Source organism: Clupea harengus, chromosome 18 (genome assembly GCF_900700415.2).
Source record: "Clupea harengus chromosome 18, Ch_v2.0.2, whole genome shotgun sequence".
In the NCBI taxonomy this organism is placed as follows: domain Eukaryota; kingdom Metazoa; phylum Chordata; class Actinopteri; order Clupeiformes; family Clupeidae; genus Clupea; species Clupea harengus.
The window spans coordinates 7,807,220-7,822,422 of record NC_045169.1 but is presented as its reverse complement, the minus strand read 5'-3'; the positions used below and the strand labels follow the sequence as shown (position 1 = coordinate 7,822,422).

The 15,203-nt window shown below is 43.0% G+C and overlaps 1 protein-coding gene across 5 annotated transcripts; it reads right to left on the bottom strand.

Annotated features, from left to right (window-relative positions):
- Positions 1-644: 644 nt before the first annotated feature.
- On the bottom strand, positions 645-15,197 carry bcl6b (BCL6B transcription repressor). 5 transcript variants are annotated; one of them, XM_031585381.1, is made up of 14 exons: positions 15,138-15,197; positions 14,801-14,936; positions 8,747-8,985; positions 8,198-8,284; positions 7,788-8,011; positions 6,711-6,947; positions 5,894-6,121; positions 5,459-5,645; positions 4,835-5,040; positions 4,237-4,367; positions 3,421-3,576; positions 2,972-3,102; positions 2,347-2,484; positions 645-1,952 (listed from the first exon to the last, which is right to left on the bottom strand). In XM_031585381.1, exons 5-14 carry the CDS (start codon positions 8,006-8,008, stop codon positions 1,809-1,811), a joined length of 1,779 nt encoding a protein of 592 aa, XP_031441241.1. In that variant the 5' UTR covers positions 8,009-8,011; positions 8,198-8,284; positions 8,747-8,985; positions 14,801-14,936; positions 15,138-15,197; the 3' UTR covers positions 645-1,808. The 5 variants fall into 5 exon arrangements, with proteins under 5 accessions (XP_031441241.1, XP_042566423.1, XP_042566424.1 ...); XM_042710489.1 differs by having other exon boundaries at positions 8,747-14,936; XM_042710490.1 differs by having other exon boundaries at positions 8,203-8,284; positions 8,747-14,936.
- Between the last annotated feature and the right edge of the window lie 6 nt (positions 15,198-15,203).

Genomic DNA, 15,203 nt, shown 5'->3' with positions numbered 1-15,203 from the left:
AGCTACAAGACCACCGCTATACAAATGATGAAGATTAGTAGAAGCCATTGATTGAAACCACAGTGTTCCGCTTCAGGCCCTCTCTGATATGAGTGCCATAAAATTGTAGGCCCAGAAAGTAAATGTGTAATGTATATGAAGTCCAAAGGCCAGCAATAGTGACACCCGTCCATCAGAATGGTCGCCACAATGTCCTCGATCTTGAATTACATCATAATGGTGTATTTGAGAAAAGTCTATGAACGTATATGATCTAAGGTACCAATAAACACATTGTAATAATACATTAAAAAAAAAAAAACATAATCTTAAAACTCTTATTCTTTAGCTTTTGGGGTCCGTGTGATCCTCTGTCTTTGTTGGGTTAAATATACTCAAGAAATAAGCATAAGCATGACAGTTCCTCCAGTTGAGTAATGTCCAATAACTGATCTATATGGACTTTGCTCAACACTATCCTCACACATCAAAGGCCTTTGAGTTGTTGGTTGGTGAACAGATCAAACATTAAGGGAAAACTCGTTCAATCTAATAACCCAAGCCAAAGTGATAACACTACATCAAAAGGTGATTGTGAACGTTGTGAACATTGGCACTTCAGTAACCACTGAGGACACATCAATCAAATAGAAACAGGCAACATATTTCAAAATGCATAGCAATTATTTCCTCTTTAATTTATATAAAACCAGGTCTTTTCTTTGTCCAGCAAAAGAGCTCCATATAACTTGGAATCACAAAACCAACCTTTACAATTACAATTCCTTTGCTTGCTTAACATACAGTCCTCGGCCCGCTCGGACTTCTCACTTTAAGAATGTCATTATACACCAGTGTCCAATAATAATGTGTCGTTGCTTAAATAATAATGATAATGATAATATCATTATTGATAATAATAATGATATTATCATTATCAATGATGATAATAATAATAACATATGAGAGACGTGGAGCGACAGAGGTTCAGCTGCTACAAAGAAGAATTTCTTTCATGTAAAACTACAAAAACTCCTAGGCTCCAGGCCAGGAGATGTAACACATTCATGAGTTAGTAAGTTAGATAATAACCATACTGTGACACAATGACATGATCACCTTTGAGCTTTTCTCATACATTTGTATGAGAGAATATTGTTTAGATGATTCTTGGGCTGCCTAGGGTTAGAAAGAGCAAAACCAAGAGAGATTACTTGCTCTGTGGCAAAATAAAAAAAGTCTCTTTGGAATGTCTGACAGAATGGTAAATGAAAACATAAATATAAAAAAAAAACCACATAAATAGAGTTTGTCACTTTCTTGCCATTTTCATCAACATGCTATGTCCCTCTTCCAGCAAAACATTAATTTCAAATTCCTTTTCCTTTTCATAATGTTATCCATAATACCTCTTCTCAACCATCAACTATTCACATTCAAATTCCTTCAAATCACCTCAAACTCTCTCCCCTCAGACCATCCACTCAATCACCACGATTGATAACCATTACAATGTACTTCTAGCCTCTTAACATCACATTCATCTCCAGATTGAAAGCCCAACTTCTTAACTCATACAGAATAAATTAATGTGAGGGTGAATAGAAATAATAAATAATGCCCTTGTTAAAGTCACCACATTCACTGACAAGCAGAAGGTGACAATGGCGTCAAGTGGCACTGAAACACTAAGACTAACCCCTCAAACCTCTGGCTTTGAACCTAACGGCCATGGCAATGTTTCGCTCCTCACTTCGTGTGTGTGTGTGTGTGTGTGTGTGTGTGTGTGTGTGTGTGTGTGTGTGTGTGTGTGTGTGTCCAGGTGGAGCTCAGCAGGCCTGGAGCATGGCGGGCTGGTAGGGGTCGCTGAGCACCTTGTAGCGGATCTTGGTGTTGGTGATGGCGCCGTGCTTCTGCCTCAGGTGGAGGCGTAGCTGGCTCTTGTGGCGGAAGTGCAGGTCGCACTTCTCACACTGAGAGAGAGAGAGAGAGAGAGAGAGAGAGAGAGAGAGATGAGGACAAGAGATTGAGGCAGGGAAGTATCATCTCAAGTATCCAATTACACAGGGTTATCGGAGGTGAAGAAATAAGAAAATTGCTACCGAATTCATGTCCCCCTCACAGTGAATATATGTACGCATATGTGTGTGTGATGTTGTGCTTGAGTATATAATAATGTGCATACACACACAAGCTAATACAAGCATATCCTTTTGTCGGTGTGTGTGTGTCTGTGTGTGTGTGCGCATGTGTGTGTGCGCATGTGTGTGTGTGCGCATGTGTGTGTGTGTGTGTGCGCATGTGTGTGTGTGTGTGTATGCGCATGTGTGTGTGTGTGTGTGTGTGTGTGTCTCTGTCTATACTTACGCTGTAAGGTTTCTCCCCAGTGTGTATACGCAGATGACTCTTGAGCGTCTGCAGGTGGCGGAAACGAGTGCCACAGGTGTGGCAGGGGTATGGCTTCTCTCCAGTGTGGATCAGGACATGGGCACGCAGGTGAGCTACCTATTCCACCACACACACACACACACACACACACACACACACACACACACACACACACATGGAGATGCCCATAAGTAACCTGTGTATCACAGGCTTAATCTCAACCTAAACATGAGCCATATGAACAAGGTCTCATTGAGTTGTAACTCAGGATGTAGATACAGTATCACCATAGTGCATTACCTGACAGAATAAGAATTTAATTTAAACTAGTAGAAAAAAAACACTCCTCAATTTTATTTATATAGCGCCCAAAATAAAATTGTCTTTCACAGAACTGTTGCACTTGCAGTTCAATAAAGGTAGCCAAAGAATCCACAAAACGTAGAGAAAAGAGTTTTTCAGTTACAATAACAGTATTATATTAGTATTCATTCACCACAGATAGATCTGGAGTGCAAAACGTGCTTGGTGCTTTAAGGTTGCACCTTTGACAGTCAACAGTTTTCAGACAAAGTTCCAGGACACTGATTTTCAGGTGTCATACCTGGACGAATCGGGCACCGCAGGTGTCGCAGTGGTAGGGCTTTTCTCCAGAGTGGATGCGGGAGTGGGTCTTCAGGTTGGCGGGCCGGTTGAACTGGGCCCCGCATACGTTGCAGCGATACGGCTTGTCACCTGTAGGGGGCACAGTAGGCCGTGTTACAGTTGTCTCAAGACAAGCCTACCTTCCTCAACTTCCCTTTTACTGTGTTTGAGCATGCTGTGTTGATGTGAGAAATTCTCTTTGCAAATGCTGGACAGTTTTAGTTTTCAGAGTCATCGTTACCCCACTGCAGATTAGATGATATGTTTGTGTTTTCAAAAACAATGTGATGGAGTAGCCATTACTTAATGTAAATAGACACCTTGTAATCTTGAAAAGTCTATCTTTAATTTCATCTCATGTTAACATGATAGAAAGCATCACTGTCATGAACTAGAATGTTGTCTTACCTGTGGATGAAGGTTTAGGAACACTTAGGTTTCCTGGGTAACAGATCAGGGAGTAGTGGCTCTCACGTTTGATTGGATGTTTACAGGGTGAGTGGCTGCTCTGATTGGCTGTCTCCGGCTCAGGTGGGCAAGGTGGTAGATAAGGTGAGCAGGAGGCTGGGGGGAGACAAAATGGCATCATAAATAAAGGCTACCTAAGAATTTACAGCAGAGTTTCACAGCAGACTATACATCCCAACCAGATATGGATCTTAGAAAATGTGGTCAAGATCCAGAGGCATACATTCATTGTCATGGTGTCACTTTCGCATTAGATTAATGTTTGATGAAATCAGGTATCTACAGCCAGAAAAGAAAATGAATTATAATAAAAGGTGTTTTTAACAATATTTCCTGTTATGACTTATGTTTTCCTGTATTCAACTTTAAATTAAGTTAAGATAAAAACAGACTACAAAGATTCCGGTTTTTGCATAACCTATGTATCATAACACATGAAATCATGTAACAAATCATGTACCATGTGACACTGAAATAGATAGTTGTGAAAGTCACTGGAATACCATGAATACACAGAACAACATAAGATCAACCACAGGACTTCCAAACCATACTCTGATAGATACTGAAACATCCACAAATTCAGTTGGCTTTTACTTTCTGCTAGACATGGCATCACTTAAAGGATTACATTCTTCATCTAGACAAGAACCCCCTAAAGTTATTAGCCTTGTCAGTATTGTTCATCACATTGTTCCATCAACTTAAAATTCTATGCAGTTTCCAAGGAAACATCTCCTGAGGGGCATGGCTCACCTGGGTTGCCCTGGGGCAAGATGGTCTGGTGCTCCAGGAAAGGGTCCAGAGCACAGGGCCGGATCCCAGGGATGGGCAGGGTGGAGGGGGGGGTCAGCCGGGGAACACAGCACAATGCCACCTTCCCATGTCTGAAGAAAACAAGTGAGATATCACTGAAATGCTCAGTTGAGTTCTCTCTTTGTATTGTGTGGTCTTGTTTAAGGAATGGTTTAACTCTAAACACCTCGCCACAACAGAAATTATAAAGTCTTTGTATATTGATCCTAAGACCGCACTTGAGCCAGAAGTAGTTATTTAAATATTTCTGTGATTCAGCTTAACATGTGTAACCTGCGTTGAGTACGATTTAACGAAGTGCTTAAATGTATCCAGTACTGGAGTTATGACACTCATCCACATCAATAAGCCATGGTGTTGTTTTTGAAAGCCAGGTCAGTCCTGTCTTCCCAGTCCAGCTGTTATTTGAGGGACTGTATTCCCATGCATTCTTCCAATGTTTCCCAGATAAGTTTGTTTGTGGCAAAACCACAATTTGCTGAGCACAGCACCTTCTCCTCCTGACTGGATCCAACCTGCTGTTTGCCCGCTCACTCACCTGTCCGTCACCTCCTGCTCTGGCTTTGGCCACTTGTCATTGGCTGCCTTGGTGTCCATCATATCCTCTGTCTTTGGGGAGGGGCTTCCCACAAGCTGCTCCTCCTCCTTGATGTTGGTGGCACAGAGGGGGTTGAGGACTATGTACTTGTACTTCTTCCAGTTGCAGACCTTAGGGTCAAGCACAGGCTTGGCTTCATTGGCTCTCTGAATAATAAATGAAAAACCAAAACAATGAATAGCTGTTATTGTTTAGCCACATTTTACGTCCAGTTTACTCAGTCAGCCTGGCTTTATATAGTTTCAGTTTATCATTTTATCACGTTGACCATTAGGCATGACAAACCCAAAACAAGTCAGTTTTGTTTGTCAATCATTCGTCTCTTATTGTTTAGCCACACTGTACGTCAGCCTGACTTAATATAGTTTCAGTTTGTCATTTTATCATGTTGACCATTAAGCATGACAAAGTTTTGTCTTGAGGTCTGTGAGGCCTTTTTGGACATACGCTTTGAAAAAAATATGATTTCAAATTTAAGATAGCATTACAATTTTGGCTTTACAGTTTGGGAAATCATTCATAATGACACACATTGTTAAACAGCTTTTTGGCAAGGACACGCACCCTGGTTTTGGGGCTGAGGTTGCAGCCGCTGGACTCAGCTGGTGAGTTGGGCTGACAGTTGGAACACGAGGGCCTGTCTGGAGAGGGGGCCACAGGCTCCGACTCCTCCAGCTTCAGGCTCTGAGGCCTGGGCTCCTGGCTCAGGTGAGTCCCCTGCTCCACCGAGGCCCGCTGCTCCCCTGGAACCCTGCCAGAATATTGGAGGAGGAGGATTTAGTGCTTATGTTGAAGTGTATTCGTGTGGTCAGCTGTATGTGTATGTGTAATTGATCTAACTCTGTTGCTCTGTATGTGCGTGGAAAACACTAATTTGTTTATCTAACTGTTACCGAATACATATGGGTACTGTTGAATACCACCTCTAGTAACCTTACTTTCAACTAGTGATATGAATGGATTTGATTTTCAATGTTTTTACATAAATATCTCTCTCACCTGGCCATGTCGTGCCTCTCCTTAGCCTCCTTGGCTGCAGGGTGGGAGGTGTGGGAGAGCAGCAGAAGAGAGCTGCTGCGGCCGCTGCTGTTGCTGCTGTTGCTGCTGCTGCTGCTGTTGGGGCTGTTGGGGCTGTACTCTGAGAGCGCTCCACCAGGGGGCGCCCAGTACACAGCAGTAGGCTGGGAGGACAGCTCCAGTAAGGGAGGGGAACCAAGGATCCTCTCACTGCAGGGGACAAGATGTGCTGATTAGTTAAAGGTGTTGCAGGTAAGACTTTTACTTTCAAACATTTGAAAATTAACTAGAAATAGCAACAGAATGTGAAGAAATAACTGTTTTCACATAATGTCAAAATGCTTTTGAACTACAGAGCGTCAGTCCCTTTTGAACGCAAGAAAGCATGGCTATCCTGTAGTTCGTAGCTCAGTAGCAAATCCATTGGTTAACATTAATTCTCAAAATCTCGAGTTCTTCAATGAAGACCTAAAGGGGTCTGTTTGTCTCGACTAAGTAATTGTAAAATATAAATATCAGTCACTAATAGTAGCCTAGATATCTATCAATCATATAAATGTTTTCATGATATATGTAGCCTTTAGCTTCTGCCACCTTGGCTAAACTTTTGGGTTAAAGGGAGAGGAGGTAGGGGTGGACAAATGTTACTAGATACTGCCCCCAATCTGCTTGATTTTTACTCCAGTGGACAACATTATGGAACTTAAAGGATCTGAACATGGGAGTACAGTTCCTTATACAACAAACCCACCCATGGGTGTAAGCAGACACTCGCACACAATCACACACACACACACACCTATTCAGCATGAAGGTTCGGCACGTGTCTGCTACGTGCTCCATCTGCAGGTAAGTGGCGGCAGCCAGGACCCCAGGTACAGTGTGTGGGGTGAGGGGCAGCCGGGAGGTGTACATGAAGTCCAGCAAGAGGGACACACTGGACGCATCCAAGCTGTAAGGCAGGGAGAAGGACGCCCCGCGCTCTCCAGCATTCGGGCTTGGGCCCCGCTGCACAACCAGTGTGTAGAAGTAACCACTGTGGGATTGAGGGATAGAACAAGAGAGCGAGAGAGAAAGAGAGAGAGAGAGAGAGAGAGAGAGAGAGAGATTTCAGGCTCAGTTATTAGACATATCAGAGAACAGTGATAGAATAACACACCTTAGATGGAAGTAAAAAAAGTAATGAAAGAATTAGTCAGAGAAAGACAGTATGGCTCATTGTCTGTGACACTTCCTGCCTCACCCGACATTTCAAAACAGGCTAAGCGAAATGAGAAATTACGACTGACAGTGGTTATCGAGTTAAAAAAGAATTGGGAAATGTGTTGCAGGCGAGGAATGGAATGAGTCACAAATGACTGGAAGGAAGACAGGAGCAAAAAAAAAAGAAAGCTTTGGAATAGGGAAATGAAGACTTGAAGAAGGGCATGCTTCAGCAGACGCTTGAAGGTGGCACTCCCAGTTGGCACACACATAAGGCAAGATAAAAACCCTCCTGAATGCATGTAGCAGAAGCCTTTGGATAAAGATTTATGTTTTCTCCCTGTCTATTTGTTTACCATTGAAAAGGAAAATTGGTGCGGCCAGTAACCTCAGGCAACATGAAGCCTCCTGACTAGACGAGCCATACTGTTAACTGTTTTTCTGTCTAATTAGCCCTGCCTTTAAAATGATACAATTAATAATTGGTTGGTACAAGAGAACATGACTATGTCATCAAACTGAATGGCCACTCGTACCTTAAAAACAAGTTCGATACAGTGGAAAAAAACTGCAAGAATTCCTATCAGATAACAGCAGTGCCTCATTAATCTACAGTACTTAAACATGACAGTTAAATTACTTCAACATGTCTTTATTTGACAGTGACACACACCTGCAGGCAACCAGCACAGCACAGTGTGCCCGCAGCCTGGCACTGCCCACCATCAGGGTGGCATCAGTCAGGATGTCCCGGTGGCGGAGCTCATTCAGGTTCAGCAGCACGTCGTCGGAGTGGCGCGTGTACTCCTTTACGTACCCCTCCGCCGCCTCTGTGTCGGCCCCTTCGTGCCTCCTGCTCGCCCTGTGTTCTTCCACCACCTGCATTCTGCTCATCCTCTGAGAGGAAGGGAGGAAGTGGATGGAGAGAAAGGATAATAAACAAAACACAAGAGCGGTTAAACATGGCCATTGTTGAGGGGTCATTTATAGTCTTCAATGGACTTAGAGCTATACTACAGCAGTAGGCAATGTAATTGTAATTCAATCGATGGGTCATAATGTCAAGAGCAAGACTTGAAATACCTTACTATGATATGGTTGGAGAGAGACTATAGGTGGTCCAGTCTAGCAGTAGTCTCTGCTATGGGGAGACCAGCTCCCTACTCGTACCTGCAATGTGAATAACAAGCAAATGTCATAAATGGCAAATAGGCTAAAATAAACATACATAAAAATAAATAAACATAGTGTTAAACATTTGCATTTGCATTTTACAACACATAGAAGCCTTTTCATGAAAAAATTAATGCATCTCACATGCTTACAAAGTATTCACATATACAAGGACAATAAAAACAAAGTGAATTAAAAAGACAAATGCTTAATTATCTCAAAACAGAATCTAACTTTATCAACTCTGTAAACCACCAAATCAGTTAAACACCGTATGCATGCTCTAATGCTCCGCAACATCAACAAGGTCATAAACGTGTCAATAAATGGGACAAAACTACAATGACCAACTAGAAACCACCTTTTGCTCATAACATATGTATGTCAAAGCACAAGACCAAAACAACCAAAGAAACAAAGAAACAAGTATTACACCTTAACCCCAGAACCCCCACTCACCCCGACCAGCAGGGACGAGACCCGTGCTCTATCCCGTCCTCGTCAGCCTTGCTCGATCACTCCAATCAGAAGCACAAACAAGTACCCCTTTCCCCTGTCCGATTCTGACTGCTGGCTGGCTAACAATGACCCAGGGGCAGACTAGGAGGGGACGCTTTATAAAGTAGCGCAGGAAGTCCCTCGGCGACCAGGGCTGCTCGCTTCCTCCTTCCTCCTCCGCAACCCACGCACCCTAGAAGCTTTGCAGGAAAGGTAGAGGTACAGGAGCTCCAGGTATTTTTAGTGGGGCTTTGCTTTTTTTTTTTAGGTGGTTGTTTATTATTCTTCACCTCCCAGCGTGTCATCAATGCACAGTAATCACAGGAGCGGAAACCTTGTTCAGGAAAGAAGCGTGTGTGGGAGTAGGAGTGGGAGTGGGAGAGACCATGTGATCGTGTGTGTTTGTGTGTGTGTGTGTGTGTGTGGGGGGGGGGGGGGGGGGGGGGTGCAGTGCCTTGCCAATGAGACAGACAGCTCAGGGGTCAAGCAGCACTGTCCAGGAGTCCAGCGTGCCCAACTAAACACGCCGACCGCCCTCACTGAACCTCGGGCCAGAGGAAACGGTCTGAGAGGAAGCACAAAAAGACAGGAACTCCTCATCAACAACCTGAGGCCACAGAAACATACAACCCCTCACCTGCCTTTCCACTATAGGGCTGACCTTTGACCTCTTCACAGTCCTCAGCTTAAAAGAAGTTTCTAGTTTGGATTTTTAGTGTTGAACTGATGGCAAGCTTACGGACTTCTGGTAGTAGAGTAGACCATCCATAGCACAGAGGCTTCAAAAAGGAGAGGTGTACAATAAATGGGAAAAGGTTTTGTCTAAAATAATAGTGTATACATCAATCGCAAGACTTGGAAAAACAAGACATAAATTCTACAGAAAAGCATATAGTATTCACACTACACCGTAAGAATATAATGCATATATTGCATTCACTGGACTACTAATGCGCTCATAATCCTGTCTGACCTATATGAATGGCTAAAAAGCAGATCAAGAAATGGGGGGTTCCCAGCTGCCATCCATAGAAGGCATCGGAAGCCTCTGCCCAGCTTCCTTTGAGAGGAGGGGTCGCAGTTTTGTTATGGGCACTCGGGGGAAGGAAATGGAGAGAGGTGAAAAAAAGAGTGATTTGGGGAGATACCCTTTCTGCAGCTGAAAAACAACTCACCCACTCACCCCACCCCCTTTCCTACCCCCCTCGCCAGTCCAGAGGAATGGACTCGACAGATGTGCAGGAACTATGGAACCCCAGCACACACACACCCGACCCCCCCACACACAGACACACACACACACCCACCCCTCCGCTTGCCCTGGCTAGCTCCTTAAGGCATCCTGTGTGAGACACACACACACACACACACACACACACACACACACACTGACATGAGGATTAAACGCTCGTGCAGGACATCCGTCATAATAAGGGAATCAGTGAGGAGCCAGAGAAATAGGGACAGGAGGGCCTTGTTAATTAAAAACAAGCGGAAAGTTACCTCATCCACACACACACACACACACACACATACTCCTGTGCTTAAGAAACCACCCATGCTTAGAGACATGCTTGTATTTGCTTTAAAGCCTGTTTAACCATTCATGAGAAGACAATGTGGACATTAGAATTTGCATACATCATCCTGAAATACATGAGTAGACATCCCCTTCTTGCAGACTGGTGACACCCTTACATAAAACCCTTTATCCAAAACCTAAAATGTGTCAGTTCAAATTAAAATCAGTTTATCCGTATTTCTGGATTTTGTATACCTTTGCTGGTACCTTTCCACACAGCTTGTTAGATAGATGGTCCTATGCAAATCTTCTCGAGCACCAAAAAATGCAGAACAACAAGTAAAGCAACCTCACTGTACTAAACGCAGTTCTTAGAAGTGAGGACCAAACCCAAGCCATGTGAAGGTCGAAGGTCGAAAGTCATCCTCAGAGGCTCATCAGTCCACTTAAGGATTGAACCCAAATACCTTCATCTGAATAGATCACGACTGATATGCTAACGAGAGTCGGAAGCCTACAGTGTTTTGCACTGAGGGGTGTTGGGCGCGTGTCTCAGCCCCTTGTGTTCTTGTTTGTTTGGATGGAGAATGGATTAATGCTATATCCTCTCCTCCGCCCTTTTGCTGAAAGAAAACAACAGAGAGAGAAAAAAAAAAACTCATCGATGGGAGACGTGGAGATGTAGGTCTAGGCAACTTCCAGGCATTGTGAGAGGGACGGAAGCGAGGGGGCGTCGGAGGAAAAGTGAGAACATTACTAAACAGGTTCAGGCTAAATGAGCGGAAGGCCGACAGTCTGGCCTGCCGTGGCCTGCAACCGGCCCCAGGTCCAGGCCACTGCCCTGGGCTTCACAGTGGGCCACTGCCCCCCTACCCTCTTCCGGGCTTTAACCCAGATGTGCCCCATCCGCCCCTCTCAGTATATCTACCCTTGTAGTTCGGTTCGTTTAGTAACAGTCCTGATGCAATACACACAATGCGCAAATGTAATAAAATGCTTCAGGATGGTCAGGGCATTAAAGCCAGGTTAGATAAGAGCTGACCCTCTGGTTGAAATCTCCAAAAGAAGGAATGGTCTGCCAGAGAGCTCACACTGTTCATCACATCATTTTTTCCCAGATTTAGATAATCCAGATTTTCTAATCTAAAATTGCATGCGTGCCAAATAAGCAAAAAATTGCAGCTACATACAATCTATCCTAGTATGACCAGACATATACAGTTTTTTCCATAACCACTTTTGGCTGCACCATGGTGCGCTAATTTGCATTTTCAAAACCAAAATGAATTTTCAATTAATGTATGGAACATGTCCTCCAAGCGGACCAGAAACTGTTATAATAGGAAGAACTAGGCGACACATACGTGGTGTCCGCAAGAGTTTAAAGTTCAACTCCGCCAAACAGACCTACAAAATGGTCCTTCTCCCAAGAAGGGCCAAACTGCACCCGCGAGGGCTGCAGGTGCTATATTGTAGCCGTTGTCAGTCATCCAGCGACAAGATGGATGAAATGCAGCATCATGTTTAATGCTGCTGTTGTATGACATGTTCTTTTAACATATAACCCAGCCTAGAGGGTCGACAGGATTTTCATTAAAGAAATCTGCAATGCATTTATGACTAATCAGGACCTTCAAGATATTTGCAAGACTGCAAGATAATTTTGACTTGCAATTAATTATATTGAAGTGAAATCCAGTAAATGTTAAAAGTGTTTGTTGTTCTGTGTTTTTGTTTATCAATACATGGCCTATTAAGCAGATGTGGTTCAAAAGTTGTATCTGGAAAGTTTGAATGGTAACTATAACAACCACAGTAAACTGCCCATCCACATTTCTATCACAATGAGTGTGTTGAAGTAGACAAAATACATGTCTTCTTTCATTGTGACAAGTGGTATAATCTTGTTAAATTCATTGGTTAAATAATGTAATCTAGAGAACAAGCAAGCTGACAAGTTAGCCCACATAGAATTACAAAACAACTACTGTTAATGTTGATGGATTCGAGATTAGCAATAAAAGAATATATTTTCATGACAATGACACAATGGCTTAAAAACCGGTACATCCATTCTCCAACTGCATTCTTTAAAACACAGAAAAGGCTAATGTTTTTACTTTTCAGACAAGGTGCAATCTCATTTTTAACAACACCCGCTCCTGATATCAGTAAAAAAAAATCGCACAAGCAGCAGCTGCCTGAAACAATAACTCGGATCCAGATGAACTGTCCTTTCCTGCCCGGGCTGAGGGTTTTGTACATATAAGGACACAGCAGACCCCATCCGGGCTAAAGAGGGAGAAGGGGGGGGGGGGGCTGCTTGTTTGTCTCCTTAGGAAGGTGGCAGGAGGCAGAAACGTGAAAAACATAAAATAAAAAAAAGGCAAAGAAAACAATAAAGACAAATACTGACAGTGGGGTTTCCTTTGAAGCAGATTGAGACAGCCAGAGGGTGGGGGTGGGAGGGATTACATGGATAGGAGGAGTGAGAGAAGGAGCGTGTGTGTGTGTGTGTGTGTGTGTGTGTGTTTGCGTGTGCATGCGTGTGTGTGTGTGTGGGAGGCGGGAGGCATTGCCCTCTTCAGCTCTTTGGTGACTTTGTTCAGAGAGAGAAAGAGGAAAAGGCCTGGCAGGGGAGCCATCAAGACAAAAAGGAAACCTCTCTTGAATCACCCAAATATGGTCAAACTTTATTTACTGTGTCTTTCCTGATGCCATTACACCACTGAGGGGAGATCCTCAGCAGCACGTTGGCACACAAACAAACAGCAGAGCGCTCTGCCGCTCAGGGTCGCTGGGTGGTTTAGCATCTCAGTAATCAGTAAGGCTGTTTTTGTTTAGTTTGTTTTGCTGGAGTATGTGTGTGTGTGTGTGTGTGTGTGTGAGTGAGTGTCGTCGTCGTTACCTCCCCCATGCTGGTCTCCTGTCACATTATATTATTTGGTTGCAAACCATGGTCTGTTTATGTCATCAACGCATAAACATGTAGCTTTTATTTACCAATGTCAGTAAGCAAAAAATGCAAAGTAAGGAAGGAAAAATGGAAAGCTGCACTCTATTTGTTTTTTTTCTTCATCTTTTTGCTAATTTCGTTATTTTCACTGCCATAAATGAAACGAGCTGCTTGGATAAGGACGTAAAGCAAGATACATTTGCAGCTTTGCTTACAGAGCAAGTATGAGTTGCCATGTAATGTTCATGTAATGCCTCCAGTCAATATGTTTCAGGACTATTATCATTTTCAAAAATTGGATGTTAATAAATGATTTCACATCTAACAGTGATTTCTTGTGGTAGAATTTGTATCCATCAGTGGTCATAAATAGTGTTTTCTTCCTGGTGTTAGATCGGATAGCTTTCACACCAAATACAAATTGCAATGGAGTTCAGGTGAACCGTACCCCAAACCCTTGGTCTGCACCCGAGTTCGGACACATCATATCAACGAAACAGCTCACGCAGACCCTGGTCCACCCCAAAAGCTCTAGTGTGAAAGCACCCTAAAAGGGTTAGGTATAGCGTCATATATAGTCTGGGACTATATGGTCATATATAGTCTGGGACTATATATGGAGACAGCATATTTAGAGGTGCATGGGATCGGGAGAGCCGGTGTCAGAAGATCCACAATCATATTGGCAATACAAGTCAAAAATAGATCAGTGTAACCCTAAATGACTATTATTGACAGATAATGTTCAGGAAAAACACACACATACATTTTTCCACAGTCCTTTTGACATGCTCACACACAAGAGGAGCTTTTCCACTGCAGGCCCTTGTTGGCCGTTTTAGAGGGGCGATACCGTTAGACCTTTCCACTGCAGGAACTTCCCCTGTAGGACCTCTTTCAGCGCCAAACTTCTGGGTGCCGCTTGCAGTGATGGTTGACGTTTATTGGTTAAACACAACACAACTGTCAACTTTGAGGTAACCCTAACGTTATCTCTAGAAAATGTCTTGTGTAACGGTCTAATGTTGGTGCTGCCGCTGGAGAATTATGTCATTATTTCGGCATGCTCGGAATTGATGTCGCGAGCGTGCATTAGAATCTGTTACATCCCTAAAGCATACATGGAAGTCAGAGTAGCCAATAGAGGAGATTGCTCTGAGCTACTTTCCCAATATTTTTTAAGATGAAGACTGTGAACAAAACATCATGGCCCATCTGTGACAGATGCATTTAAAACATGGCCTACATACATAAATAAATGAATGAAGGAAATCCAATTACAGACTAATTATAGACTATCTGGGGTTTGAACACAAAAGTTGACTACGATCTAGAAAGCAGTTAACATAACATACTAGAAAATGAAAATATAGTTGATATATATATAATAGTGTTATTTCCATACATATAAGCATATCTGCACTAATCTCTCTTTCTATGCAAACATTTAGCCCTAAAATTATACTTGAACTGATATAACTGATTTACCAACTGTACTTGACAAATTGACTAATATCTGGCATTCAAATCATTTTACCTTTTCATTGATAGATGACACCTGCTCTAGTTTTCCTGGAATGGACATGTAGTAGTGACGTTTCCTCTACCAGGTACCTCTGTTCCTTGAATTCTTCAAAGGGACTATTCTGAGAAGCGATCCAGGTGATGCCAACCTGTTCCGAGTCCAGGGGGTAAACAAATATCTTGTGCCGTTACATGGGTTAAACAATTTGTTTGAGACCATGTAAGTGGTCTATATATAGAGGAATGAATAACGAACATCTAATTAAGCGAAACATTATTTTCACAACTAAATAGGCTTGTTGTCTGAAGTCAAAACTAATAGTTTGAAGCGCCAACCAAAAACTAACTACCTGTAGTCCCACGCTCATGGTTAGTTCCGTTCAAGTAGGCTACTTGTCACATGTTTGGGTCTTGAC